General features: G+C 50.3%; 1 protein-coding gene and 1 pseudogene across 5 annotated transcripts; both read left to right on the top strand.

Annotated features, from left to right (window-relative positions):
• Positions 1-1,791: 1,791 nt before the first annotated feature.
• Meis3 (Meis homeobox 3) lies at positions 1,792-13,151 on the top strand. 5 transcript variants are annotated; one of them, XM_032894403.1, is made up of 14 exons: positions 1,795-1,869; positions 2,080-2,252; positions 3,816-3,997; positions 4,138-4,297; positions 4,391-4,441; positions 5,241-5,291; positions 5,445-5,594; positions 8,943-9,054; positions 9,189-9,337; positions 10,665-10,741; positions 10,910-10,968; positions 11,539-11,622; positions 12,125-12,194; positions 12,702-13,151. In XM_032894403.1, the coding sequence occupies exons 2-13, from the start codon at positions 2,241-2,243 to the stop codon at positions 12,172-12,174; spliced, it is 1,137 nt and encodes a 378-aa protein (XP_032750294.1). In that variant the 5' UTR covers positions 1,795-1,869; positions 2,080-2,240; the 3' UTR covers positions 12,175-12,194; positions 12,702-13,151. The 5 variants fall into 5 exon arrangements, with proteins under 5 accessions (XP_032750293.1, XP_032750294.1, XP_032750296.1 ...); XM_032894402.1 differs by having other exon boundaries at positions 1,792-1,869; positions 5,241-5,594; XM_032894404.1 differs by lacking the exon at positions 1,795-1,869 and having other exon boundaries at positions 2,020-2,252; positions 5,496-5,594.
• Positions 13,152-22,532: 9,381 nt separating this feature from the next.
• On the top strand, positions 22,533-23,416 carry LOC116894503 (annotated as a pseudogene).
• The last annotated feature ends 3,782 nt before the right edge of the window (positions 23,417-27,198 follow it).

Raw genomic sequence — 27,198 nt, 5'->3', positions numbered from 1 at the left:
CTCTGCGGGCACACACACCCTCTTATTTCTGACACACGCACACACACACACAGACACACACGCACGCACACACACACACGCACGCACACAGACACACGCATGCACACACATGCACATGCGCACAGACACACACACCACCGTGCTCTTCTCTGTCCACCCCTTTCCCTCCTTTCACCATAGACTGAGTGAGGTGGCCCCCTGGTTCAGATTCAGCTTCTCAGTCAGGCACAGCAATGGATGCTGGTCATCCTAGCACATGGGAGGCTGAGGCAGGAGGATCATGCATCAAGGTCATCCTTTACCACATAGAGAGTTTGTTAGCCTGGGTCACATGAGACTCTGTCATCCCCCTGCCCAAAAATCTGGTCCCATGAGGACAAAGCTGACTCCCCCAAGGCACAGATCAAGGCTGTGGCCCCAGACTGCTGGGTCCCCCTCCATAAATCTCCATTGCAGGTATTCAGGGAGGGGAGAGCAGACAGGGGTTCTTTACTCGTTTAATTGAAAGTTAGTTTAAATTAATTTTCTACCTCACAGTCCCTATATTGGGGGCAGGTATGTGTGGCCAACTCCAACCCCCCCAGCTCCTCAGTGGGCCAAACTGGAGGGACCTGAGGGGGGACCCCATTCCATGTGATAAGTCCACACTCAGGCAAGGTCCTCTGAAATCTGCAGCCCTGGCTTGATGCAGAGAGTGAAAGGCATGTTGGAAGAAAGTCTGGACTCCATTCATCAGGATCTGAGGGTGTCCCCAGGTAACAGAACGGAGTCAAGAGAGAGGGGCAGACTCAGGGACAATAAGAGGAGACCCTTCAGGAGCTGAGAAGAACCAGGGTCCTGTCCCTGCTGTCCTCCCTCCATAGCCTCCCGTGCAGAATATCATGCTTCAGGCCCTCCCCACCTGTCACCTCTGCCCTGGCTTTTGTTTTATTTCCAGCAGAGAAGATGAAGGAGTGCAGGCACTGTTTATGGGAGTCATAAAATGTACCTCCAGCTAGCCCAGCGGGGCTCACACCACCAACAGTGAACGAGTGAGCTCTGGCTGCCTCTGCTCGCTGGTCTCCCTCTCCCGCTCTCTCTCTCTCTCTCTCTCTCTCTCTCTCTCTCTCTCTCTCTCTCTCTCTCTCTCTCTCTCTCTGGGATTCTATTCCCTTCTTTGTCTCTTTCTCAGTTTCCCTTTCTTCCTCTTCCTCCCCCAACCCATATATCTGGTTTTTGGAAACAGAATCTTACCATATAAGCAGGCTTGCATCCAACTCATAATCCTCCTGCCTCAGCCTCCCTGAGTGCCACACACCCCTGGCACAATTACTTTTTTGCCGCTGGAATTCCACTCCAAAGCTTGGCTTGGGGCTTGGCTGGCACCTTGTCTGCAGCCCTCAGTGGCTAGACCCATGATTTACCCCGCAAGGCTTGGAGGTCCCAAGCTGCTCCCCTGGGAGCCGCTGAGGAGAGTCCATTCAGGTTAAGGGCCTTCCTTAAAAAAGGGCTCAGGAGGACAGAGGTGCGCACATCCCTAAGGGATGCTCAGGCAACCCAATACTTTGCCACTTCCGGGCCCTCAGACACACACTGAAGCCTCGGGCCGACAGCACCCTTGTCCCCCAAGGGACAGAACCAGAGCAAGAAGACAAACTAAAATATAAGTTTGATTCTTTCCTGAGCCTGGTTTGCTCTAATCCTGTCTCGTAGTTAGACAGGACAGAGACAGTAGAATGACAAGAGAGAAGGAGGGGCAAAAGGCTATTGCAGACCCCTGGTGGCCAGGCAGGGAGAGAGCAAGGAGAAGCAGAGAGGACCAAGAGAGAGGGTGGGGACCGCGGGAAGCTCCAGACACAGACCCCGCGAATCTGACATACAAAGGCCAAAGTGGGTGGAGGCAGACCTGGAGACCAAGAGGAGGAGAGGAGAAGGGAGGGGACAGCACTGGGGGAAGAAGGGGAGGCAGGGAAGGAGAGGGAGGAGGGGACTCAGAGGAGAGGGGAGGGACAAGACAGGAGAGGGGACGCTCGGGAGGAGGCCCCGCTCCGGCAGACAGCGGGTTAAGCGTCTCCGCGTGAACTTCCGGATGTGACACAGGCCGGGCCCGTGTGAGCCCAGGAGCCGCCGCCACCCTCGGCCGCGATCCGCGGGTCTTGGCCACTCGGAGACCCCGGCACCCGGCGGGGACCTCGGGGACCTCCGGCCGCGATGAGCCCCAGGCCGTGACCTCCCGAGCCCAGGACGCGCGGCGCCGGCTCATGGCCCGGAGGGTAGGTGGCTGCGCTGTCCCGCCCCGAGCCCCTTTCTACCTCTGAATGTTCCTTTTTGCCCCTTAGAGTCCCTGCTGCCCCTCCCTCTATTGCTCTCTCTCCCCCTCACTCCCCCGCTCCCCTACTCCCTCTGTCTCTTGGGTCTTCCCCATCCCTCTTCCTGTCTGCCTTTCCCCAGGCTTCTGTTGTCTGAGACCCACCCTGGGGTTAGGGGTGGGACATCTCACCAGGCTGCCAGACAAGGGAGAGCAGAGGAGAGATGGGAGCCCCGAGAGTAGGGAGGGTTGGAGATGGACCTGGCAGGAAGTAAAGATCCCATCTTCTGGGTTCATGATGAGCAGCAGGGAGCAGGTGAATTCACTTCAGGATGCTTAGAGAAGTTAGCCTGCGGAGCAGAAGAGGAGTGACAGCCACACAGGTGGCCCAATGCTCCCAGGTTGGCCAGAGCACACAGGACCCTCTGCCTCATACCAGTGAGCCCTTTACCTCTTGGAGCCCCAGTCTCCCCACTGCTAAGGACAGTCTTCTACCTGGAGATCAAAGGTCCTGCTGCCCCATGGAGATTCTATAACAGGAGGACCCAGAAATCTGGCTCCTATACTCTTGTTTCTGGTTGGGTCTGTTTGCAAAGTCGAATGGGGTTACCCTCCCCCAAATGTATTTATTGACTGTTGTTGAACTGTGCAAAATGTATTTGATTTCCTCATTCATTCAATTCCTACTTGATGTTAAGTGCGCGCTCTCTCTGTCTCTGTCTCTGTCTCTGTCTCTGTCTCTCTCCCGTGTGTGTGTGTGTGTGTGTGTGTGTGTGTGTGTGTGTGTGTGTGTGTGTAGGGTTGTAAGTTGTCGCTTGCAGTTGGGGGTATGGTGTTCTAAGCCTGCATGCTCTGGAGACCATACCCTATAGCATATATGTGCATGTGTATCACATGCCTGTGTATGTCGGCGGTGTGCCCAACTGTGTGTGGATATGGGTATGGTGGATTTACATGTTGGATGTGATAAGTTGATAATCTCAGCACTCCAGGGGTCAAAGCAGGAGGATTGCTCTGAGTTCCAGGCCACCATGGGTTGCACAGTAAGATTCTATCTCAAAACCAAACAAAGCTGGGAGAGCATCTACCTAGAATCCCCCAGTGAGGGGCTGGGGGCGTGGCTCAGTGGTAGAGACCCTGCATAGGATGCATCAGGCCCTGGAACCCAATACTATACAAATAAAACATACATTTTTAAAATAAGCAGAAAAAAGCTGTGCATAGGCAGGTAAAATTTTTTGATTTTCCGGGTTGTGCCTCCTGTCAGACCCTGCCCTCCCTGGCTCGCTCCCCAAAACCTGTCTCTATGCTTCTCTCCCTGGGTTATTAAGCCACCCAACTCCTTCCTAGATGTCCCCTGACCTGAGCCAGTCTTCTGAGCAGTAATCTCATACCTGCTTGGACGATCGTGTGTGATACTGTGAAGGCCAGGATCCTTGGAGACTAGAGTACATGTTGTGTAACCTTGGGTAAGGAGGCTGAGCCCTGAGGACACTAATCTCCCTGCGCCTTGTCCCTTCTCTTGTAGTATGAGGAGCCGAGCCACTACCCGGGCATTACCGAGCACACGGCAGCCCTGGCCAGTTTTCCAGAGGCAGCACCTTCAGTACCTCGAGCTCCTGGGCCCTATGGCCCACACCGGCCGCCCCAACCCCAAGGTCCAGGCTTGGACAGCGATAGCTTGAAGAGAGAGAAGGATGACATCTATGGGTGAGTGAGTCTAGGGACAGGCAAGGGTTCCCCAGAGTGTCCCCTTTGTGTCTCTCAGGGTCTGTTTCTCTCCTTGTGTCTGTCTCTGAGCACTCCATATTTCCCCTCATGGATGAATACCCACTTTCCTGTCCCCACAGACACCCCCTCTTCCCGCTCTTGGCCCTGGTCTTTGAGAAGTGTGAGCTGGCTACATGCTCGCCCCGTGATGGGGCCTCGGCTGGGCTGGGTTCACCCCCAGGTGGTGACGTCTGCTCCTCTGACTCCTTCAATGAGGATATTGCTGCCTTTGCTAAGCAGGTGGGCAGCCCCAGAACGAAGTACCAAGGGAGGCAGCAGGCAGGGTGGGCGGGAGGCGGGACCACCTTGCCTGGCCTCTCTTCTCCCTCCCAGATCCGCTCCGAGAGGCCGCTGTTCTCTTCCAACCCGGAGCTGGACAACCTGGTGAGGCCCAGGCCCTCCCCGTGTTCCCTCCGCAGCCAGCCCTTGTCCTTCCCCTTCACCTGTGTTCCTGGGGTTGGCTGAGGGGTGAAGACAGGAAACCACTAGTCCACATTTACAAACCACAAGAGTGTTGAGCATTTGAGAACTCCAGGTGGTCAGAGACTGAATCCCAGCTCTGCCTTTCTAACATCATGAACCAGGTAGCCAAGTGACGTCACTGCCCTAAATAGTGCAGGGGCGAAAGGGAAAAAGAAAACTAGTGAGAAATATCCTTTCTGTGCACACCAGCACTTCCTTTGGACCTCATCCTTTGGCAAAGCTCTCTGGGAAATGTAGTTCACAAGGTGGAGGTGGGAACAAAAGCAGAAGGCAGGCTGTGCCCTGCCTTAGCACCTCTCAGCTTCCCCTTGTGATGGACTCTTTCCCTGTCGCTTCTCTTTCTACCTCAGTCATCCATCAAATTCTTCCTAATGCTGACTTACTAAGCCTGACTCTGTTTCTCCTTTGGCCCAGTTGGTTTCTCTGTTCTGTCCCTGTAATTTTTTTTGCTGTACGTCTCAAGGATATTTCTCTATCTTTTATTATTATTATTATTATTATTATTATTATTAACAATAACAACAACAACAACAACAACAACAACAACAGTGTCTCACCCTATTGTCCAGGAACCCATTATGTAGCCCAGACTGGTCCTTGTGGGCAATCCTCCTGCCTTAGCCCCCTCCAAGTGGCTGGGATTCCATGTGTGCACCTCCACACCTAGCTGCTCTCCTTTCTTCCTCCTCTCTGTTTGCAGATGGTCCAGGCCATCCAGGTACTCCGGTTCCACCTGCTGGAGCTGGAGAAGGTGAGGGTGTCTCACTTGCACCTGCCCCACCCCCTCCCTCTAACTCCTCTCTCCCTACTCCCCATTGGAGTGGAAGCAGAATACTCCCTCACCCTGTCCACCCCAGCCCTGGCTCCCCCGGGTGGCCCCCCCAGTACCCCGCTGCCCTCCCAGGTCCACGACCTGTGCGACAACTTCTGTCACCGCTACATCACCTGCCTCAAGGGGAAGATGCCCATAGACCTGGTGATCGAGGATCGGGATGGTGGTTGCAGGGAGGACCTTGAGGACTACGCAGCCTCCTGCCCCAGCCTCCCAGACCAGGTGGGCATCAACAGGCCACTAGGCACTTCCTGGCAATGACAGCTAGGCATGAACACAGCAGGAAGCTATGTTTCACATCTGAACACCTCAGAAATGTCAACCATGAAGTGGACCTTACACTTACATTCCTCTGTCACAACAACCCACAGATACAGCTGGCATAGACACATATACACAAACAACCAGCTTAAGTCATACTTCAGGTATAGATAGTCCTACTCAACAGACCATAATGAGTACCACCTCCTGAAACAAACCTCAACCATAAGACAGTAGCATAGACCCTACAGCCACCCAAGGTCCTGAAATAACCCACAGTCATGAGACAATAGCACAGACTATAGAGCTGTTGCACAACCTCAAACAAGCCACAACCATGAGACAGTAGCACAGACCCTACAGCCACCCAAAGTCCTGAAGCAAACCACAGTCATGAGACAATAGCACAGACCATAGAGCTGTTGCACATCCTCAAACAAACCAAGATCACAATATAATAGCACAGACCATACAGTCACTCCTGCACTGCACTGGTTATACTGCCAAGTATAATCATAGCATATACACATTGCCTCACAGCTCTCTCTGATGGAATCAAAGAGCTCTAGATACTGCTGAACAAACTCAGATATGGTCACACTTGCACAGAGACTGACCCAAAAGCCCTTGTTTCCCAGCAGCCATGTAGCCTCATATTCATCTATGTAAATTTATAAACAAAGATAAATAAACTGGAATCAGCTCAGAACAATAGGCAACAGTTACATGCATAGCAGCTGTGTTGATCCCAAGTCACCTCAATTGGAAAAGGCCATCTGAGGGCCACACCTAGATGCTGTCAACAGATCCAGCAATGACACAGCCCAGAGTCAGAGACAGGCACACTGCAAGACTCCTGAGGTACATCCACACACTATCACACAGGAGGGCCTCACAAACCCTCGGTTGGGGTTGGAGAGATAGTTTAGTGAGAAAAGTACTCACTGTGCCAGCCTAGGAACTGGAATTTGGATCCAGAGCAGCCATGTAGATGCTGGGTGAGTCTGATAGCCTAACTCTAATCCCAGCACTTACAAGGCAGCGACGGGTACATGGGACAAGTCAGCTAGCTAAACTATCTGTATTAGTGAGCTCTGGATTTAGCGAGAGACCCTGCCTCAGTACATATGGTGGAGAAAATTTGAGCAAGGCACCAGATATGACTCTGGCACAGACACACACACACGCATGCGCACACACACACCCTTTGTCTCCAAACTCATCAGAGTCTCAGGAGAACTTTACATGAAAAGATTGGGTATCATTCCCAGGAAGGTCCCTGTTCAGACTTCACACACTCTCTGCTATCCTCAAAGGACAGTTACCTGGAGGACACACACACACACACACACACACACACACACACACACGTCCCCATAGAGTCACACATACCCTCTCTGTGGACAATGCTGCCATCTAGGCAGTCTAGGGGAGCAGTACTCACACTCAGAAAGGTCATATTCAGTTATACAATACATAAAAGTCAGGGAACAGTCTGGCATGGTAGTATAGGTAGGCCTGGAATTTCAGAATTCTGAAGGCAAAGGCAGGAGGGTCACTGTGAGCTTGAGGCCATCTTGAATTACACAGTATGTTTTCAAACCAGACTGGGCTACAGACTGACCCACATCTCAGAAAAAAAAAAGCCTACAAACAAAAATAGCATCTGAACCCCCTTATATGAAATTCTGAAAACTGAAGATGTGACTCAGTGGTAGAGCCCCTGCCTAGAATCCCCCAGGGAGGGGCTGGGGGCATGGCTCAGTGGTAGAGCCCTGCCTAGAATCCCCCAGTGAGGAGCTGGGGGCGTGGCTTAGTGGTAGAGCCCCTGCCTAGAATCCCCCAGTGAGGGGCTGGGGGCGTGGCTCAGTGGTAGAGCCCCTGCCTAGAATCCCTCAGTGAGGGGCTGGGGGCGTGGGTCAGTGGTGAGGCCTAGGCTGGGGCGTGGCTCAGTGGTAGAGCCCCTGCCCAGAATCCCCAGTGAGGGGCTGGGGGCTCAGTGGTGAGCCCCTGCCTAGAATCTCCCAGGGAGGGGCTGGGGGCGTGGCTCAGTGGTAGAGCCCCTGCCTAAAATCCCCCAGTAAGGGGCTGGGGGCATGGCTCAGTGGTAGAGCCCTTGCCTAGAATCCCCCAGTGAGGGGCTGGGGGCGTGGCTCAGTGGTAGAGCCCCTGCCTAGAATCCCCCAGTGAGGGGCTGGGGGCGTGGCTCAGTGGCAGAGCCCCTGCCTAGAATCCCCAGTGAGGGGCTGGGGCGTGGCTCAGTGGTAGAGCCCCTGCCTAGAATCCCCAGTGAGGGGCTGGGGGCGTGGCTCAGTGGTAGAGCCCCTGCCTAGAATCCCTCAGTGAGGGGCTGGGGGCGTAGCTCAGTGGTAGAGCCCCTGCCTAGAATCTCCCAGGGAGGGGCTGGGGGCGTGGCTCAGTGGTAGAGCCCCTGCCTAAAATCCCCCAGTAAGTGGCTGGGGGCATGGCTCAGTGGTAGAGCCCTTGCCTAGAATCCCCAGTGAGGGGCTGGGGGCGTGGCTCAGTGGTAGAGCCCTGCCTAGAATCCCCCAGTGAGGGCTGGGGGCGTGGTTCCCTGGTTGAGCCCTTGCCTAGCATGAAGGATACCTTAGGTTCTGTTCCCAGTACTGAATAAAAGACAACACATATGGAGACAATTTTTTTCCATAAGTTCGGTGTAAATTCATTGGAAAAAAAAATCCAACCTGAACTAATGAGAGGCTATTTATAGCCTGTATTTTTCCCACTTAGTTAATATTCATGTGGTTTGCCAGGGCACGTTAATGGGTTTGGTGCTGAGATGAGCCCAGGCTCCTGCTGGGGGTGAGAGGAAACCCATTGCCCCAGTATCCCAGCTTAAAACGAGATTGGTTTTGTTTGCTTTTTTGTGTAGTTCATTGCTTTCAAAGATCGGTCCTACTCTGTGATCCAGAGTTCCTTGGAACTCATGGCAATGCTACCTCAGCCTTCTGAACGCTGGGATTATTGATCACCACCAACCCTGGTTTTCAGAGTGAGGTGTGAAGTCTGAGGTTATCTCTGGTCCTGAGGGTGTCAGACAAGGGTGTCCTATAGACTACTAGATCCCGCTTACCTGCCAATCACTATACTCCTGCACATAGGTGAGCTCATTGCATTCTCTCACACCAAGGGGGAGCTGCCATTGCCTTCCACTTACCAGCTGAAAATGGCACAAAGAGGCAAAGTCACTCACCTAAGATCACACAGCCAGAAGAGCAGAAACAGGTTTTACCTACAGAGCTTGGGTTCCCTAAGCTTTCCCCCTGATGTCCCATTCTTGTTTCCTAGAATACTACATGGATCAGAGACCATGAGGACAGTGGGTCTGTACATTTGGGGACCCCAGGTCCATCCAGTGGAGGCCTGGCCTCCCAGAGTGGGGACAACTCAAGTGACCAAGGTGAGAAACTTAGGAGGGACAGAGGAAACATGGGTGTTGCTCTGAGGGTTAAGGCTAGTCTTCCGGTGGGACTCCCAGGGACACAGCCGCAGTCTGGTGTCTTGCAGTCCAATCGGGCATGTCTCCTTCCCCAGGAGATGGGCTGGACACAAGCGTGGCCTCTCCCAGCTCCGCAGGAGAGGATGAGGACCTGGACCTGGAGCGCAGACGGAACAAGAAGAGGGGGATCTTCCCCAAAGTGGCCACCAACATCATGAGGGCCTGGTTGTTCCAGCATCTCTCGGTGAGAGTCTTCAGACTGGGTGGAAATGGACACGGAGAGAGGGAGGTCACTGCTCCAGAGGCCAAGCTCCAACCAAGAGCTACCCAGAGATGGGTCCTCCCAGCAGCCCCTGCTCCAGCCATCTACTCACCTACCCATCAATCATCCACCACCACCCATCCCAGAATACCATGTAGAGGGTGTTCTATTACTAAATGCATTATGAAAACAAGGCCCAGAGAGGCTAAGGATTTACTACAGGTCACCCAGTCAGACACAGGTTCAAACGCAGGCAATCTAGCCTTAACGCCTGTACCACACTGCCTTGTGGAGGGAGACTAATAAGGAGACATGGAGAGGCTAAAAGCAGAGTTGAGGAGGGCCTTGTAGGAGGAAGGTAGAGATGGGGATAAACTAAGAACAGAGGAAAAAGGACAGAGAAAAATGGAAACTTAGAGCTGGAAATGACAGCCCATGCTTGCAATCCCAGCACTCAGGAGGCTGAGGCAGGAGAATTCTCAGTTTGAAGACAACCTGGGCTACATGGGAAGCCTCTCTATTGCACACACACACACACATACACACACACACACAGGCACACACACACACACACACACACAGACATGCACACACACACGCATGTATGCACATGCAAGACTAGGGCTACTGAGATGGCTCTGCAGGTCAAGATTGTTTACTGCAAAGCCTAAGTTTGGTCCTTGTACCCATTTGGTGGAAGGAGAGGACTGACTTCCACAAGTTGTCCTCTGGCCTCCACTGCAGGCTTGTGCATGTGCACGCGTGCACACATGGTGGGGAGGAGAATGAGAATATAAATATTACTTCAAAGAGGAGGCTTGATCTGTAGTTACGTTTGATGCATTGCTGTCCTAGGGTAAGGACGTCTTGGATTCCACCCAGTGCTGCATAAACAGGGTGTGGTTTGTGGGGCACACCTGTAACCCCAGCACATGGGAGGCAATGCTGCCCTCAGCTAAATAGCAAGTTTGAGGCCAGTCATTGCTACAGGAAGAAACCTAAGGGTAGGAGGTACAGCTGAGCAGTATAGAGTGGAAGTAGAAGTAGGTGTAAAAGGATTAAGTAGAACGAGGTGGGTGGGGCTTGCCCCTTCATGTGAGTCCCCTCTTGCCTGATTTGCCTCTGGTTGCTGTGAGAGGTCGGGGTGGGAAGTAAGTTCCTAAGGCTTTGTTGGGCTCGGCCTCTTTGGTCAGGGAGGGAGAGTGGCTCTCCCTCCTTCCTCCTGCCTTAGGGACCAGTTATACCAGGCTAGACCTTAGGGAGCAGTCACCAGCGGGGCAGGCAGAATGACTCTTGTTGGTGGCTGCAGCACCCGTACCCCTCAGAAGAGCAAAAGAAACAGCTGGCCCAGGACACCGGGCTCACCATTCTGCAGGTGAACAACTGGTGAGTGACTGGGCTGGGTGCTGTCCACGGTGCTGAAACATCTCCCACTCCTTGGTCTTGGCAGCCCAGATCTGGATTCCTTCTGCCGACCCTCCTTCTTGCGGTTCTCTGACCCCTTGAATACTTCCTCACGCTGTCTTTTTTTTAATTTTCCCCATCACTTCCCAGGTTTATTAATGCCCGGAGACGGATAGTGCAGCCCATGATTGACCAGTCTAATCGTACAGGTACAAAAGGGACAGAAAGTTCCTCCAGTCTCAGGTAGGACCAGGCCTCCTGTGACTGAGTCTACACCACATCTTTTGAGGCTTCCTGAGGCTCATCTTGTGCCCCTGATCCCTTCTTGAAGCTTCTGTGGCCCTACCTGAACCCCAAATCCCTTCCATGGGTTCCCAGGGCTCTGTCCACACCCCAAATATCATCATTTCTAAATTAAGTATTGACAAATTTTAATTTTATTCTTAACACTGAGTCTCATGACGTAGCGCTAGCTAGCCTGGAACTCCCTCTGTAGACCAGGCTTCCCTTGTCTGCCTCTGCCTCTCAAGTGCTGGGGTTAAAGGTGTGTGTCGTCTCGTCTGGCTCCAACCCTATTCTTGTGATTCCTAGGGAGTCTATCTTACTCCAACTCTCCCTAAGGGACTTCTGGGCCTCTGCCTGTATCCCAACCCATTCTGAGGTGCTTCCAGACCTAAGCCTCAGTCTCAGCTCCCTCCACAGGTGTCTGACATTCTGTCTGCACACCGACACCCTTGTAGGCCTCCTGGGGCTCACCATACACCCATCCCCTTTCCTAGGGCAGGGTGCATCTTTCAACCCTGAGGGCCAGTCCATGGCAGGCTACACAGAGACTCAACCACATGTGACAGTCAGGACGCCAGGTAAGTTCCCTGTCTCTGCTGAGGCACTTCCTATACCAAGCTCCACCTCTAACCACATACCTTCTACTCTCAGTTCACAAATGAGACATGACTGACCTCCACACAGCAGAGGATGATACCACTGGCTTGCTCTAGTTCTTCCAGGCTCAGCCAAATTAGAGACCAATGTTTCTTAAAAGGCCAGATTTTCTTCCTCTTCCTCCTTCTCATACTCCACCTCAAACTCCTCCTCCTTCTTTTTAAAGACAGGGTTTCTCTGTGTAGCCCTGGCTGTCCTAGAACTCACTCTGTAGACCAGGCTGTCCTAGAACTATAGGAATCTGCCTGTCTCTGTCTCCCAAGTATAGGTATTAAAGGCATGTGCCACCACAGCTTGTCTTAGAACCTACCTAAAACACTTGACTCATTTGATTCTGGTGTAGGACCCTGGGTAACAGAAGGGGTGAGGGGGTACTAGGGTATCTGTGGGTAGGAAGGCTCACTGACCTTCTCTTGCTTCCAGGATCAATGGGGATGAATCTGAACTTAGAAGGAGAATGGCATTACCTATAGAGGTTGGGGTCAAAAGGAGGGTGAGTGTTTGAAGTCTAGAGATCCGCAGGCTCAAACTTCATTAAACTCCAGCAGTGAACCCAACTAGAGCAATGCTAATATGGGTTCCTGAAATAAGGATTTTCCAAGTGTGATGGAAAGACACTTCACCCATCCCTTTATCTACCCACCCACCAACATATCTACACATTTACCCATCCATCCACCCATTCACCTGTCTACTCATTCATCCATCTATCCACTCATTGATCATTCACCCATTCACCCACCTCTCCATCCATCCATCATCCATCCATCCATCCATCCACCCACTCATCCATCACTCACCCATCTTACCTGTCTACACAGCCAGACAGTCCTGCACCCACTCATCCATTATCTGACCATTCACCCACTTGTCCATCCACCCATCCATCATTCCATCCATTCATCTATCTGCTGACTCAACATCTGTCTAACCCATCTATTCACTCATCCATTGTAGGGACCAATGCAGTACCTTCTGACTTCTACCTTCCTTCCCACAGGCCCCAGCCTCTGACTGTGACCACCAGCCTTGCACCTAATTGGTCCCTGATGGTCCCTGGGCTTCAGGACTTCACCTCCAAAGCTCCCACCCCATTCAACGCCTACCTCCCTGGGGCCCCCAGAGGCTTGAGGACCAAGAGCCCACTTGAGGGTCTCTCAAGGGCAAAGACAAAGCCTCAAGGTCCTGCACCCTTCTTCTGCCCTCCCCTTTGCCCAGGACCTGAGCTGAGAACTGGGCCAAGGTCTGAAGAAGATGGTGGCTGGGGCCCCAATCCAGGACAGAGAAGAGACTGGGGTTGGGCAAGGATGGTCAAGGAAGGAGGGTCAGCTGGATCCAATGTTTGGGAGAATCCTCCATCTTCCTGCTCTCTGCCTCTCCCACCTCCCTTCTCTGACATTCTTCTACCTTTCCTTTTTTTTAATGATAAAGTCTTAAAAGTGCAAATCAAGATTCTCATTTGTCGGGGCTGGGGATTTAGCTCAGTGGTAGAGCGCTTACCTAGGAAGTGCAAGGCCCTGGGTTCCGTCCCCAGCTCCGAAAAAAAAAAAAAAAAAAAAGATTCTCATTTGTCTTCTGAGATTTTAAGTCTTTGGTAATTTGAAACTGAAGAACCACAAATGCTAACAGTCACTGGCCATCTTTCTCCTGATTCCTGCTCTGAAATACCATGTGTACCTGTTAGCTGTTGCTGTGTAACAAGCTGCCCCCCAATTCTGTGGCTCAGAATGGGTACTATCACTGAGGTCATCATGCTTGTACTTGGCATCCTATACTAGGCACAGGACTTTAAAAGTGGGGGTTGGGGATTTGGCTCAGTGGTAGAGCGCTTGCCTAGCAAGCACAAGGCCCTGGGTTCAGTCTCCAGCTCCGAAAAAAAGAATAGAAAAAAAAAAAAGTGGTTATGGGGATTAGGAAAATAGTTCAGTGAGTAAGGTAGTTGCAGCCAAAACTGATAACTTGAGTTTGACCCCCAAGAATCACCTAGAGGGAGGAAGGGACAGACTCTTCCAAGTTGCCTTCTGACCTACAGACACACACACACACACATACACACACACACACGTACGCATGCACACACAGACACGTACGCATGCACACATGCGCACACCCACACACACAATGAATTCCTACAAAGAACACAGAATAAAAAACCAGAGCTGTTGAGATAACTCAGCAGGTTAAAGCCACCCCCACCAAGCCTAAAGAACACAAGTTCAATACTCAGGACCCACATGGGGGAAGGAGAAAGTCGACTTTCATAAGCTGTTCCCTAACTTCCACATACATACCATGGCACGGTATGAGCTCTCCCTGTGAAGTAAATACCAAAAGATGTTCTCAAAAACACAGCATAAAAACCTTAAAAAGAGGTTGAGTTTCTGTGTGGGTAGCCAGTTCCAGTGGCTGCTCATACCCAGGGTAGCTGTAGCCGTAATTGACATGGCAGATAGAAAGCCAGCACTGAGGCCAACAAACTCAAGGGCCAGTCTGATACTTGCCCCAAGACACCGCAAAGCTGCTTGCTTTCAGGGAGCTCGGATCTGAGTACCCGCTTACAGAGACCAACCAGTTCCATCCAGCTTTGTGGATGGTCTGTTCCAGATGTCCTGTGGACACCAACCTCTACACGATCGAGCTGCTAACAGATAATGGCACAGTGGGTGCACAGAGCTTGTGAATGCTCCGTATGATATCAGTAACTGCAGATGACTCCCAGTGTGTCATGGAATGACAGCATCCTGTCCACAGCAGCTACCCCGAGCTACTAAATGATCAGGAAGTGTTGATGCAGAGACATGGATCGACAGAAGAGCTGGTGCCCAGAATCCCCCAGTGAGGGGCTGGGGGCGTGGCTCAGTGGTAGAGCCCTGCCTAGAATCCTCCAGTGAGGGGCTGGGGGCGTGGCTCAGTGGTAGAGCCCTGCCTAGAATCCTCCAGTGAGGGGCTGGGGGCGTGGCTCAGTGGTAGAGCCCTGCCTAGAATCCCCCAGTGAGGGGCTGGGGGCGTGGCTCAGTGGTAGAGCCCTGCCTAGAATCCCCAGTGAGGGGCTGGGGGCGTGGCTCAGTGGTAAAGCTTCTGCCTACAATTTCCCAATGAGAGGCTGTCCTTTGACCCCCACAACTCAGTGTGGCACACATGCGTGTACGCACACACACACACACACACACACACACACACACAGAGACAGAGACAGACAGAGACAGACAGAGACAGAGACAGACAGAGACAGAGAGACAGACAGAGATAGAGAAGAGAGAGATTAAGGAGCCATTGAGATAGCTCAGCGGGTGAAGGCACTTGCCACCCAATTTGACAACCTGAGTTTGTTCCCTGAAACCTGTGTGATGGAAAAAGAGAATCTACTCCCACAAGCTATCTTCAGACCTCTACACTTGTAGTGTGGAACTTGAGTCTGTGAGAACACACACACACACACACACACACACACACACACACACACACACACACACCACCGTTTTTAAAATAAAACAGGAGTTTGACTGATGGCTCAGCAGCTTAGAGCCCTGGCTGTCCTTGCAGAGCACCAAGTTCATCCTCAGGACCTACATCGTGGCTCACCACAATCTGTAACTCCAGCTCCAGGAGATCAAGCACCCTTTTCTGAGGGTGCTGCACATGTGTGCATACATGGGTACTGCATATGTGTGGTGTCCATACACACACGCAGAAAAGCACCCATGCATCCAAAATAACCAAATAAAAATTTTAAAAAAAAAATACCACTAAATTTTTTCCCCCGGAGCTGAGGACCGATTGCTAGGCAAGCGCTCTACCACTAAGCTAAATCCCCAACCCCCACCAAAATCCTTAATATTTTAAAAAGCTAACATAGAAGCCAGGTGTGGTGGGACATGCCTGCAACACCATCTCTCTGAGGGCGTAGAAAGGAGGATTATGAGCTCTGAGCTAGTCCGGGCTACAGATCAAGATCTGCCTGCAACATCACCACTCTGGAGCAGGGGAAGGAGGATTGTGAGCTGAGTCAGCCGGGGTTACAAAGCAAGACCAAAACAGGAATCTCTAAGGCAGTGCTGGACACAGGTGCCTCACAGCCGCCAGTAACTCCAGCTCCAGGAGACTCCACAGTGTCTCCAGCCCCACAGGCACTGCACACACATGGCGTTCACTCACAGGTATGCACATATGCACATAAGAAAAATTAACAAAAATAAACGTTTTGCAATTAGCTAACGTGATGTATTTCCCAGGTGTGATATGGGTTTTGTGACTAGGATGAGCTGAGTTTATTTCTCTCAGGAATCCCCAGGAGTCTGCAGTGGGATAGAGGAAGGACCAGGAGCTGTAAGGACCACCGAACCGACCCTCCATACCATTCACCATTGAGTCCAGGGGATGGGAGGATACTAAGAAGTCTGAGTCCTGCCACAGGAAAGGTGGCTGCAGATTCACTGCCCCGGCATGGCACAGGGCAAGGGTCTCAGCAGCAGGCCAGGGGACTGTGGAATTCTGGGTAGACTCTGGCTACCCCATGTTCTCAGAGACCAGAAATGACTCCCACTTAATTCTCCCTAATCAGTAGAGTCTGATGGGCCACCCAAGAGGAGGGAGACTGGATGGAAGGTTAATTGCAACTAAAATACCTCTTCCTAGGGGAAGAAGGCAGCACACCCTAGGGTATGAGTGGCTGTGCCCAGAAAGGGGGAGGTAGTGGAACCAAAGTGAGGGTGGTGAGGTCAGACCTGGTTCTCAGCCGTGGGAGTCAGCTGTCACCCAAACCAGGATGTCAGACACAATACCTGTGTCCCAGGTTGTGGATCCTGCTGCCTCGGTGTGAGTTACTGTGTGGACACAGGAGACTCTGTACATCCCAATGACATACTGCAATGGTTGGAAAGAGGGGTCCATGTCCTTGAGGGCCACGTCCTGGGTGTCAGGAACTGCATCCCTGTGAGTGGAGCTGGGGTGGGATGAACAGCCGCCTTCTGTGTCTACCAAGTGAGTCTTGCTGCATGTGGCTGTGTGGCATTGCCCTGCTGGCTTGGTGTGGGTTGGATGTGGTGAGTCCTCCACAGATACAGATTTTAGTGGGACGTTGACACCTGTGGCATGCAAAGCCTCACTGGTCACCAAGGGCGGGCCTGAGCTTACGGCTCGCACCCACTTCCAGCCTGTGCTCACCAGTTGTTCATTTAACGTAACTGATTGCTTTGCCTGCTTGTATGTCTGCACACCACGTGTGTCCAGTGACTACTGAGGATAAAGGGGGTTGTACGTTCCCTGGATCTGAAGTTACATGCAGCTGTGAGGCACCATGTGGGTGCTGGGAACTGATTCTGGGTCTGCTGTAGAAGTAGAGCTGTAACCCACTGGGACCATGTGTACAATCTGTCACTGAATGTTCCCCCTTTTCTTCTTCTTCCTCTCCATCTTCCTCTTCCTTCCCCTCCTCCTCCTCCTCCTCTCCTCCTCCTTCTTCTTTTTTGCAGGGGAGATTGTTTTATGTGTGTGCCTGAATATACGTATGTGCACCACTTGCATGAAGAAGCCCGTTGTCAGCAGAAGAGGGCACTGGATCCCCTGGAACTGGAGTTACAGGAGGATGTAAACACCATGTAGATCCTAGGAGCCCAACCTGTGTCCCCTGCGAGGGGAGTAAGTCCTCCTGAAACACTGAGTTGTATCTCCAACCCCCTCCCTCTCTTTTCTTTAACTCAGGGTATCGTGTAACCCAAGTTAGCCTCAAACCCCAGGTAGAATAATCACGAACATCTCATGCTCCACCTCCAGGTCCTTAGTGCTTCCACCCTTGGCTTCCATTCAGCTTTCTGGTCATTTATTCATTTATTTTGTGGGAGGATTTCATACAGTCCATATTGGCCTCGAACACCACCACCTCCTGAGCGATGAGAGTACAGGTATGCATGTGCCACTGTGCCCAATGAGCACTTTCTTCAGAAGTCAAGATTTAAGGGGAACTGCTGCCCCTTAAAAACCCTAATCTAGCGGGGCTCCCCTTGTGAGCCCCAGGGGCTAGGGTTCAAACACTTCAGGGTCAAAGGCAAGCCAGGTGCTCTCACTAACAGGGACTCATTAGGCAAAGCAGCCAGTGGAGAGTCCGAAGAGCAGGATGATGACGTTGGCTGGTTATTCATGGTTTCTAGAAGCCAAACAGACAAACAGGAACACTCGGTCTCGTAGCCCTGGACTGCGGCTTAACAGATTAGGCAACAACAGGTCACATGACCATAATGTTACCCAAAGAACCTGAGTCCATCTGAATCTGTGTAGGATACTTTATGACATCTACAAACACTCTCCTCAGTACATCGCTATCAGTAAGTGAGGCCAGAGGGTGTACAGAAAGAATTTCAGGTCAAGCAAAGGAAATTCTAACTTGATTCCTAGGCAGAGACATAAGCCCCTCAGCCAATCACAAGATAGAGCCACTGCCAAGTCCCAGAGGCCTTTGCAGGAAGCAGGGTATGGAGGAAGAGAAGGTGCCAGGCATGGAGGGCTACCTGCAAGCCTGAGTAGTAGGAAGGCTGAGGCAGGAGAATCTCGAAACCGTGATCATCCTGTGCAAATTAGGAAGGCCCATTTCAAAATGAGAGCAGCTATGAGATAGATTAGCTACTGAAGGGTGCGTTTTCAAGCCTGAAGGCTTGAGTTCGATCTCTGGACCCACAAGTTGTCCTCGGAACTCTCCAGATGTATACCACGGCATGCATGTGCCTTACACACATGATAAATACATTTAAAAAAAAAAACAGGGCTGGAGGGCTGGATCAGCAGTTATGAGCACTTGTTTCCTCTCTTGCAGAGGAACTGGCTTTGATTCCTAGCACCCACATGTAACTGACAATCATCCTTAACTCTAGCACCAGCGGATCCAAAGACATGTACATGATGCACATGCATGCAGGCAAAACATATATATATAATAAAATGAATCAAAAAAACCCAAACAAAATAAAAAGAGGCTAGGGCATGATGGCTCTTTAATAGAGCCCCCGCCTAGAATCCCCCAGTGAGGGGCTGGGGACGTGGCTCAGTGGTAGAGCCCCTGCCTAGAATCCCCCAGTGAGGGGCTGGGGGCGTGGCTCAGTGGTAGAGCCCCTGCCTAGAATCCCCCAGTGAGGGGCTGGGGGCGTGGCTCAGTGGTAGAGCTCCTGCCTAGAATCCCCCAGTGAGGGTTTGGGGGCGTGGCTCAGTGGTAGAGCCCCTGCCTAGAATCCCCCAGTGAGGGTTTGGGGGCGTGACTCAGTGGTAGAGCCCCTGCCTAGAATCCCCCAGTGAGGGTTTGGGGGCGTGACTCAGTGGTAGAGCCCCTGCCTAGAATCCCCCAGTGAGGGGCTGGGGGCGTGGCTCATGGTACATTTCCCTGCTTAGCATTAAGTGAGGCCTTAGACTCATTGAAATAACAATAAATGCTAGCAATAGATATTGTTGATTTTTCTCTCATATCCCCCAAAGGGACTTCATCTCTTGACTACTATGCACTGGGTAAAAGAAAATAATCAAGTTTGGGGGACCGATAATCCCAGCCCAAGGAGACCAGAAGTGTCACTGGGAGCAAAGCAGGGGGTTGGGAGAATCAGGTCATCCTCAGAGCTTACTTTGCAGTACTTGACAGGAGCTCTGTAGGCCTCCAGACCCATCCATGACTATCTCTGGGTCTCATCCACACCGAGCTCCCTGGCAGGGTACGGTTGCAAAGGCTCAGGTGACGCCTTCCGACCCTTCATAAGCCTGTGTCTGTGAGCCTGGGATGTGCGGCACTAGTAGTCTCTAATCACTGAAGTCCAGAGTGTCTCGTATATCCCAGAACTCATCCTTCACAGCCAGAGCAATGGCCAATGGCAGGCTCGGAGTCAGGTTCAATTTGCCAGAGGAGGGGGAAGTGTGGCTGGAGTTGAAGGCCATCATCACAGGGACCATTGAGCAGCAGTGCGTCTGAATACCACTATGGGGCGCTAGAGAGCCATGAAGTTTTAATACCCCCACCCTCCGCTCCCACTTTTTTTTTTTTTTTTTTTTTTTGAGTCTAACTATATCGCTCTGACTGCCCTGAAACTATGTAGAGCAGCCTAGCCTCAAACTCACAGAGGTCCACCTGTCTCTGCATCCCTAGTGCTGGGATTAAAGCCATATGCCACCACACCCAGCTTTTATTTTATATTTATTTCTTTAGTTGTTGAGAGAAGGAGCCTGTGTGGCACGTTCCTGTGACAGAGGACAAGCCCTAGGAGGGTGTGGGTTCTCTCCTTCTCCTAAAAGAGTCCTGGAGACCAAACTCAAGCCGTCAGGCTTGACAGCAAGCACCTTTTACAAACAGAGCCCTCACAGACATTGTCGAATGTCAGCTTCTGGGACACAATCGCATATCCTTTCAGCTGCACATCATTGATTGATCATTTTTCAGTGTATTCATGTTATCTCCGTGCGTTGTTTTGCCTGTCTGTCCGTATATGAGCATCAAAGCCCCTAGCACTGCAGTTACAGAGAGCTGTGAGCGGCCATGTGGTTGCTGGGATTTGAACCCAGCTCTCTGGAAGAGCAGCCAGTGCTCTTAGCTACGGAGCCATCTCTCCAGCCGCCATCACTAACAAGTTTTAGTGTTTGTTTTTACTGACAATTTTATGCATGTATATAATGCACCTGGATGTTTTTTGTCCTCTCTCCTCCCTCTCTCACTCCTGGCTGGACCCCTTCTTGTTCCTAAGTCACTTGCAGATTTTTCCGTTTTGATATCATTTGCTTGTTTGTCTGGTGAGCCACTGGGCATAATTAGTGTTGCTTGCGTGAGCATGGGTGTGGCTCGCACAATCAGGTTTTGGTATTATACTATTTTCTGGGGTTTTGTTTGCTTGCTTCCTTGCTTGCTTTTGCTTTGAAACACGGTCTCAGTAAATTGCCCAGGCTGGTCTTTTTTTCTTCTAAGAATTATTTATTTATGTATATGAGTACAGTGTCGCTGTCTTCAGACACACCAGAAGAGGGCATCAGATCCCATTACAGATGGTTGTGGGCCACCATGTGGATGCTGGGATTTGAACTCAGGACCTCTGGAAGAGCAGACAGTGCTCTTAACTGCTGAACCACTTCTCCTGCTCCCCTCCTGTCCCCCACCATGCTGATCTTGAACTTCACATTCTCCCTTCTCCATCTCCCAAGTGCTGGCGTTACAGACTTTACAAGCCCATCTTGAGGCAGCAGCTTTTAGAATATTCTAAACATGGGGGGCCTCCTTACATAAGTTACTCCTCCCCTCTTAGCCTGGCAGCTAAGAACCCACTTCCTCTCTCTGTGGACATTGTGTGACAGACTTTTCCTGGGGAGATACAACATACCATTACTCACTCCAGCTGGGAGCCCACAACAGACCCAAGGGCGGATATCCTCAAAGTCCACTTCAGTGAATCAATGAGTTTTATTGTGGTTACTTACAGGAGTATAGGTGAGGGGTAACTGACAGGAGCAGAAATGACTCAAAGACAGCAGTATCACCAAACTCACCAGGCATGGGCGATAGCTCTGGGAACCCGAAACACACTACATAGCTTGCAGGCATCTCAATGGGTAGGAGAGTGTCCTTTCCAGTTGGTCTGAACCAATACCAGGAGGCTTGGCTGATCTGAGTGACTCCCAGAAGCCTTCGCTGTTTCCTCTTAGCGAAAAGGAGCAGAATAGAAAGAAACCACTACACAAAATGGGCTGCCTCGCCTGCTCTGAACCCTGCATACTCATTCATGATCACGGTTCTTAACTGTAGACCTCATCCATGAGAGGACAATGAATCCATTTTATTTTTTTTCTTGTGGTGCTGAGGATGAACTCCAGGGCTTTGTACATTCTAAGAAATACTGCACAACTGAGCCACGCCCCCAGTCCCTCACTGGGGGATTCTAGGCAGGGGCTCTACCACTGAGCCACACCCCCCAGCCCCTCACTGGGGCTAGGCAGGGGCTCTACCACTGAGCTACGCCCCCAGCCCCTCACTGGGGCATTCTAGGCAGGGGCTCTACCACTGAGCCACGCCCCCAAACCCTCACTGGGGGATTCTAAACCTCCTGTCTACTACTGAGCCATGCTCCCAGCTCTTGGCTTTTTGAGACAAGAACTTAGTTTGCACCTGAGGCTGGCCTTGAACTTGGGGTTCTTCTGCCTCTGCTCGGAGTGCCTCCGTTAGAGGGGTGGCCGTCATACTCAATAGGGTTTAGCAACTGGGAAACCTTAGGGATTATATATCTGGAGCTCGACCAAGATCAGACTTGGGACCTTATGGCATTTCTCCCTGACATCTCAGGATGTGGCTGGCATCTTTGTAGCTGTTCATTTTTCTCTGGCGATCACTGAAGCTGCTGTTTGCTGAGAGCTAGGTGCGCCCACTAACCTGTCATGCACAAAGCCAAGTTTGATCCCAGCATGGAGGTGGGAAGACACAAAACAGAGAGGGGGCAGCTTCTCCGTGCTCATCGTCTGAGGCTAAGGCTTTCAAACGGTAGGCCATTTTGGCCAGGAGAAGTGTATTTTGAGTCAGTGTCATGTAGCCCAGACTGGCCTTGAAGAAAACGTTGAACTCCTCGCCCTCCTCCTTGTGCCTCCTGCGTGCTGGGCTTGAGGGTGACACACAGTCAGCACCGTTCTATCTCCAACAGTACACTTAAGTTCATGCATAGTGAGGAGCCTTCCCGGCGCGCACCAGGCGGCCTGAGGGAGGCGGGTCAGCTGGTCCGGAGAGGGTTTCCTGGCGCTCCTGGGCTGAGGGGCTTAAGCCAGCGACAGCGCTTGCGCCACGGGACTGAGGACTAGGCCGCGGGGCCGTGCCCTGAGTAGCACAAAGAGAATGAAAGAAGTAGATGATCTTGACAGTACAAAAGAAGAATGGGTTTGTGAAACAGGACCTCCTGACAATCAACCCCTCAACGAAAATCCACAAAAGGACTGTGAATATTTTGTTGACAGCCTTTTTGAGGAAGCAGAGAAGGCTGGTGCCAAATGCTTGTCCCCCACTGAACAGAAGAAACAGGTAGACGTAAATATAACGTTGTGGAAAAATGATGATTTTAGAAGTTACTCTGATGGTGCAAGTCAGCAGTTTCTGAACTCCATCAAAAAGGAGGAATTACCTTCAGAATTACAGGGAGTTTTTTGATAAAGATGAGGTGGATGTTAAAGTTAGGATAAAAGAAAAAATGAAGTATGTATGTCTACAAAGCCTGTGTTCCAGCCCTTCTCAGGACAGGGCCACAGACTAGGAAGTGCTACACCAAGAATTGTTTCTAAAGCAAAGAGCATCGAAGTTGACAATAAAAGCGCTTTGTCTGCTGTTTCACTGAATGACTTGGAGCCATCGCCAGGATCCAGATCCGGTTAGCCAACGGGGAAAGGACTGTGCAAAGATTTAGAGATGGCTCAAAGGTTAAGAGCACTGACTGCTCTTCCAGAGGTCCTGAGTTCAATTCCCAGCAAGCACATGGTGGCTCATAACCATCTGTAAAGAGATCTGATGCCCTCTTCTGGTGTGTCTGAAGACAGCTACAGTGTACTTACAAAGACTCCACTGAAAAATACCAAGGAACTCAGAGAAGCCCTCTCTTTGCCCTGGCAACAGCTCTTCCTTTCCTCAGATTTCTGGATGAGACGCTCACATTGCAAGAAGCAGATTTGCAGAATGCTGTAATCATTCAGAGACTCCAAAAAACTGCCAAACCTTTTAGAAAACTCTGATAGTTTTTATTTTTGAGAGACTGAGAGAAATGATGGTTGGAAGTAGACATGCTCAAGTGGGAGACAGATGTCAGTATGACCAAAGTTGTGGTTTGAGGGCTTTTTAATCCCTTATGAGGGGGTTCAAACATCACAAGCTAAGAGAGTGACATGGCTGTAACCCAGAGTCAGTACACTTTTCTCAACAGGTTATTCAGAAAAATACCTACTTTCAAATACAAGTTAACCCATATATATTAAATAGCTGTATCACTAATCTTTTTTTTTTTTTTTTGAGTGTCTGCAAAGTCTTCTAGGCAGTTTTTTTGTTTTTGTTTTTGTTTTTTAAGATTTATTTATTTCATGTATGTGGGTACACGGTCACTGTCTTCAGACACCAGAAGAGGGCATTGGATCCCATTACAGATGGTTGTGAGCCACCATGTGGTTGCTGGGAATTGAACTCAGGACTTGTGGAAGAGCACTCAGTGCTCTTAACCTCTGAGCCATCTCTCCGGCCCCTGTATCACTAATCTTAATGTGGTCTAAATTAGCAGAGTAGTCAGTTACCTAACTCAACATCAGCACTCAAATATTTTGAAACAGCAGATATTTATATAAATGTTAGATAACTCAGTTTTAAATAGCAATACTTAAAATACTCTACATGACATATTAAAGCATCAATGTAATTATTATATTGCCTGTGCTTCATCCTCAGAGCTTTCCAGTTTTTATTCTGTGACGGCAAGAGATACTCAAATATTCATTTGGCAACAGTATCCAAGATGTATACTCTTCTAGGAATAAAATTGTGTAGCTTAATATAATATTAATATTAATCTGTCTACACAGTTTTCTATACCTTCTATAAGTAATTTTATGGGCTGGGAACGTAGTTCAGTAGTAGAGAGCATATGCCACGAATACATGAGACTCTAGGTTCTGTCAATCCCTAGCAGTACAAAAATATCCTTTAAATTTGTAATGTAAAAGCACACACACAAAAAAATTGACCAAAGCTGGGTGGTAGTGGCAGAGCATGCCTTTAATTCCAGCACTTTGGAGGCAGAGGCAGGAGGATCTCTGAGTTCAAGGACAGCCTGTCTTACAGAGCTAACTTCCAGGGTTACACAGAGAAACCCTGTCTAGAAAAAAAGAAATCAAAGTTTTCAGATCTTTACTCACTTAAAAACAACTCTGAAACTGCCTGCAGCGGTGCGTGCCCTATTGCTCTACCTCACACCAGAGAGGGAAGGGGCACAGGCGTTCCTGTCAGCCTGAGCAGCATAGCAAAATCCTGTGTCGTGATAGTAACAGCTTTCACACCCTGAGAGCTGGCTCAGCATTTAAGAGCACTGGCTGTCCTTTCTGTAAATCTAGATTCAATTTCCAGCACACACACGGCCGTGCACAGCCATCTGAAACTCCTGCTCCAAAATATTCAACTCCCTCTTCTGACCTCTGTGGGCACTGCACTCAAGTTATACATAGGCGTACATGCAGACAAAGCATCATGCATATTATATTTTTAAAAATTAAACTAAATGCTAATTTTCCAAAGGATGGAAAGATTTATCTAGAAATGTAGCATTGTATTTCCTTTTCCCCAAAAATGTAATGTCTGACTTCATGAAGACAAGGATTCTCAACTGTTTCTGCATTATCACATAGCTTATGGTCTCTTATGAAGACAGCAGTTTTCATTTGTGGGAATATAAAAGGACACATGTAGCTATATGATTAGGAAAGACAGTTTGACAAAGGGTCATTTGGGAGTCCAATAACTGGCCAAACATGGGAGTTCATGAGGCAGGAGGATTACCATGAGGTCAAGACCAGCTTGAGCTACAGAGTGAGAGAGTCTGTTAAAACAAAGTCTATTCCTGCCCCTGTCACAAGCATTGTGTGTCACTGAGATGGGTGCCAACTGCACTTGGAATCTCGAGTGACACAGAGGTGTTTAGTGTAAATGCAGGAATTCTAGGCCCGAGTCCACCCTATATGCTCCACCCAAGTAGTTTCCACAGCAGCTTTATCCGCCTCCCGAGTTTACTCAGGCTGTCCCTCTTTAAGCTAAACTACTCCTGGCATAACCTGTGCCTTGCCTCCCATCCACAGATGAGGCAGGGCTGGAAAGTGAATGAGGTTTTAGGTAAGACTCAGGAATAACGGGAGGGAGCCTATGTACACACCTAGATGTCCTTCCTTTCAGCCCTTTCTTCTGCAGTCCCATCTTAACGATGCTTTCTTCCCTAGCTCCCAGTCTTCCATGTGCGAGACTTTGTATTTTGGGTGGCCCATGGAATAGAGAATGATAGAGAGCCCTTTACCTAGGAAATCAGCAGGTATATGATAGAAAATTAAATGTCTGTCCATAACGTTTACACAACACTATCAGAGCCCTTTTTAGCAATATAAATAATTTCCTGACAAAAGGGGATAGTAAAACCAATGGTTTTATTTTTCAGATATAGGCAGAAACTTTTGACTGTTAATATGTTCAGGAATCTCTAAGGAAATGTTTCATATAGGCCTGTCCTGAAACCTTTCTATTTACATAGTTATAACTGATAAATGGTTCTCTGTATTTTTATGAGGAGCCTCTCACAAGAATGTTTCTTGTGTATCTACAAATATCCAGTCTCTAAAACAAAAGTTCATGCACAGAGCTCTTCAGTCTACTTCCTGTTGAACGTGTGTCTCCAACTGGCCCTGGTGGTGATACTGGTTTGAGAGGCCATGGACCCTCTTGGGCACCGGGCTGTAAAGGCCTCAGGCCTGCTCCATTGCCAGCCCAAGCTTTGCTTCCTGAGTCCCCTGATGGGTAACCAGTTGCCTCCACACTCCCAGTGCGTCCAGTGGCTCCTGCTACCACGCTCCCCACCATGGGCTACACCCTCTGAACCCTAAGACGGTGAACCCACCCTGCCATGTTTCTTTCAGACAGATGAGACAAGCAACCAATGCAGAGAGTTTCTCTCAAGAAACTGCCCCACTGAACTGAGTTGACTGTGTCTGTAATAGGACGCAGCCCCTGAACTTGACACTGCGGGGCCGGAAATGATGGCTGCTTCCGTCCTTGGGCCTCCCGCCTTTACTGCTCTTTCAGATTCAGCATTCCACTTACATCATCCACTTCTTCACAGCTGACTATACTATTTGTGTACGTGCATGTATGTGCATATATATGCATGTATGCATGTGTGTGCGTGTTCACGCGTGTGGTGTACATGTGTGTGCATGTGTGTGGTGTACATGTGTGTGCATGTGTGTGGTGCACATGTGTGTGCTTGTGTGTGGTGTACATGTGTGTGCATGTGTGTGGTGTACATGTGTGTGCATGTGTGTGGTGTACATGTGTGTGCATTGTGTGGTGCACATGTGTGTGCTTGTGTGTGGTGTACATGTGTGTGCATGTGTGTGGTGCGCATGTGTGTGCATGTGTGTTGTGCACATGTGCGTGCATGTGTGTGGTGCACATGTGTGTGCTTGTGCATGTGTGCATGCGTATTTGAGTGTCTTAGCTCAGAGGCTGACCAGGTATCTTCCTTGATCAGTCTCCATCTTTTCTGTGACAAGGTCTTTGGCTAGGCCGGCTGGGCCTCCAGCCCTAGCACCAGCATTGGATTTAGACTCATGCTGTTATGCTCAGCTTTTTTTTTAAATTTTTTTTTTAAATGTGGATTCCGAGATCCAGATTCAGGTCCTCCTGGCCCGAGCAGCAGGCACTTTGCCACTTGAGGCCTCCCCCAGCCCCTGATGGTGTTGTCGTGGGAGGCTATGGAAGCTTTAAGAGGTAG

Source organism: Rattus rattus, chromosome 2 (assembly GCF_011064425.1).
Source record: "Rattus rattus isolate New Zealand chromosome 2, Rrattus_CSIRO_v1, whole genome shotgun sequence".
In the NCBI taxonomy this organism is placed as follows: Eukaryota; Metazoa; Chordata; class Mammalia; order Rodentia; family Muridae; genus Rattus; species Rattus rattus.
This window is presented reverse-complemented; position numbering and strand designations above follow the sequence as displayed.

What these genes read in the sequence shown, in the direction of transcription:
- Meis3 (XM_032894402.1), top strand. An exon ending in TTGCTGCCTTTGCTAAGCAG is followed by an intron (nt 4,298 to 4,390) that starts GTGGGCAGCCCC and finishes TCTCCCTCCCAG; the next exon opens with ATCCGCTCCGAGAGGCCGCT. An exon ending in GGACAACTCAAGTGACCAAG is followed by an intron (nt 9,055 to 9,188) that starts GTGAGAAACTTA and finishes CTCCTTCCCCAG; the next exon opens with GAGATGGGCTGGACACAAGC.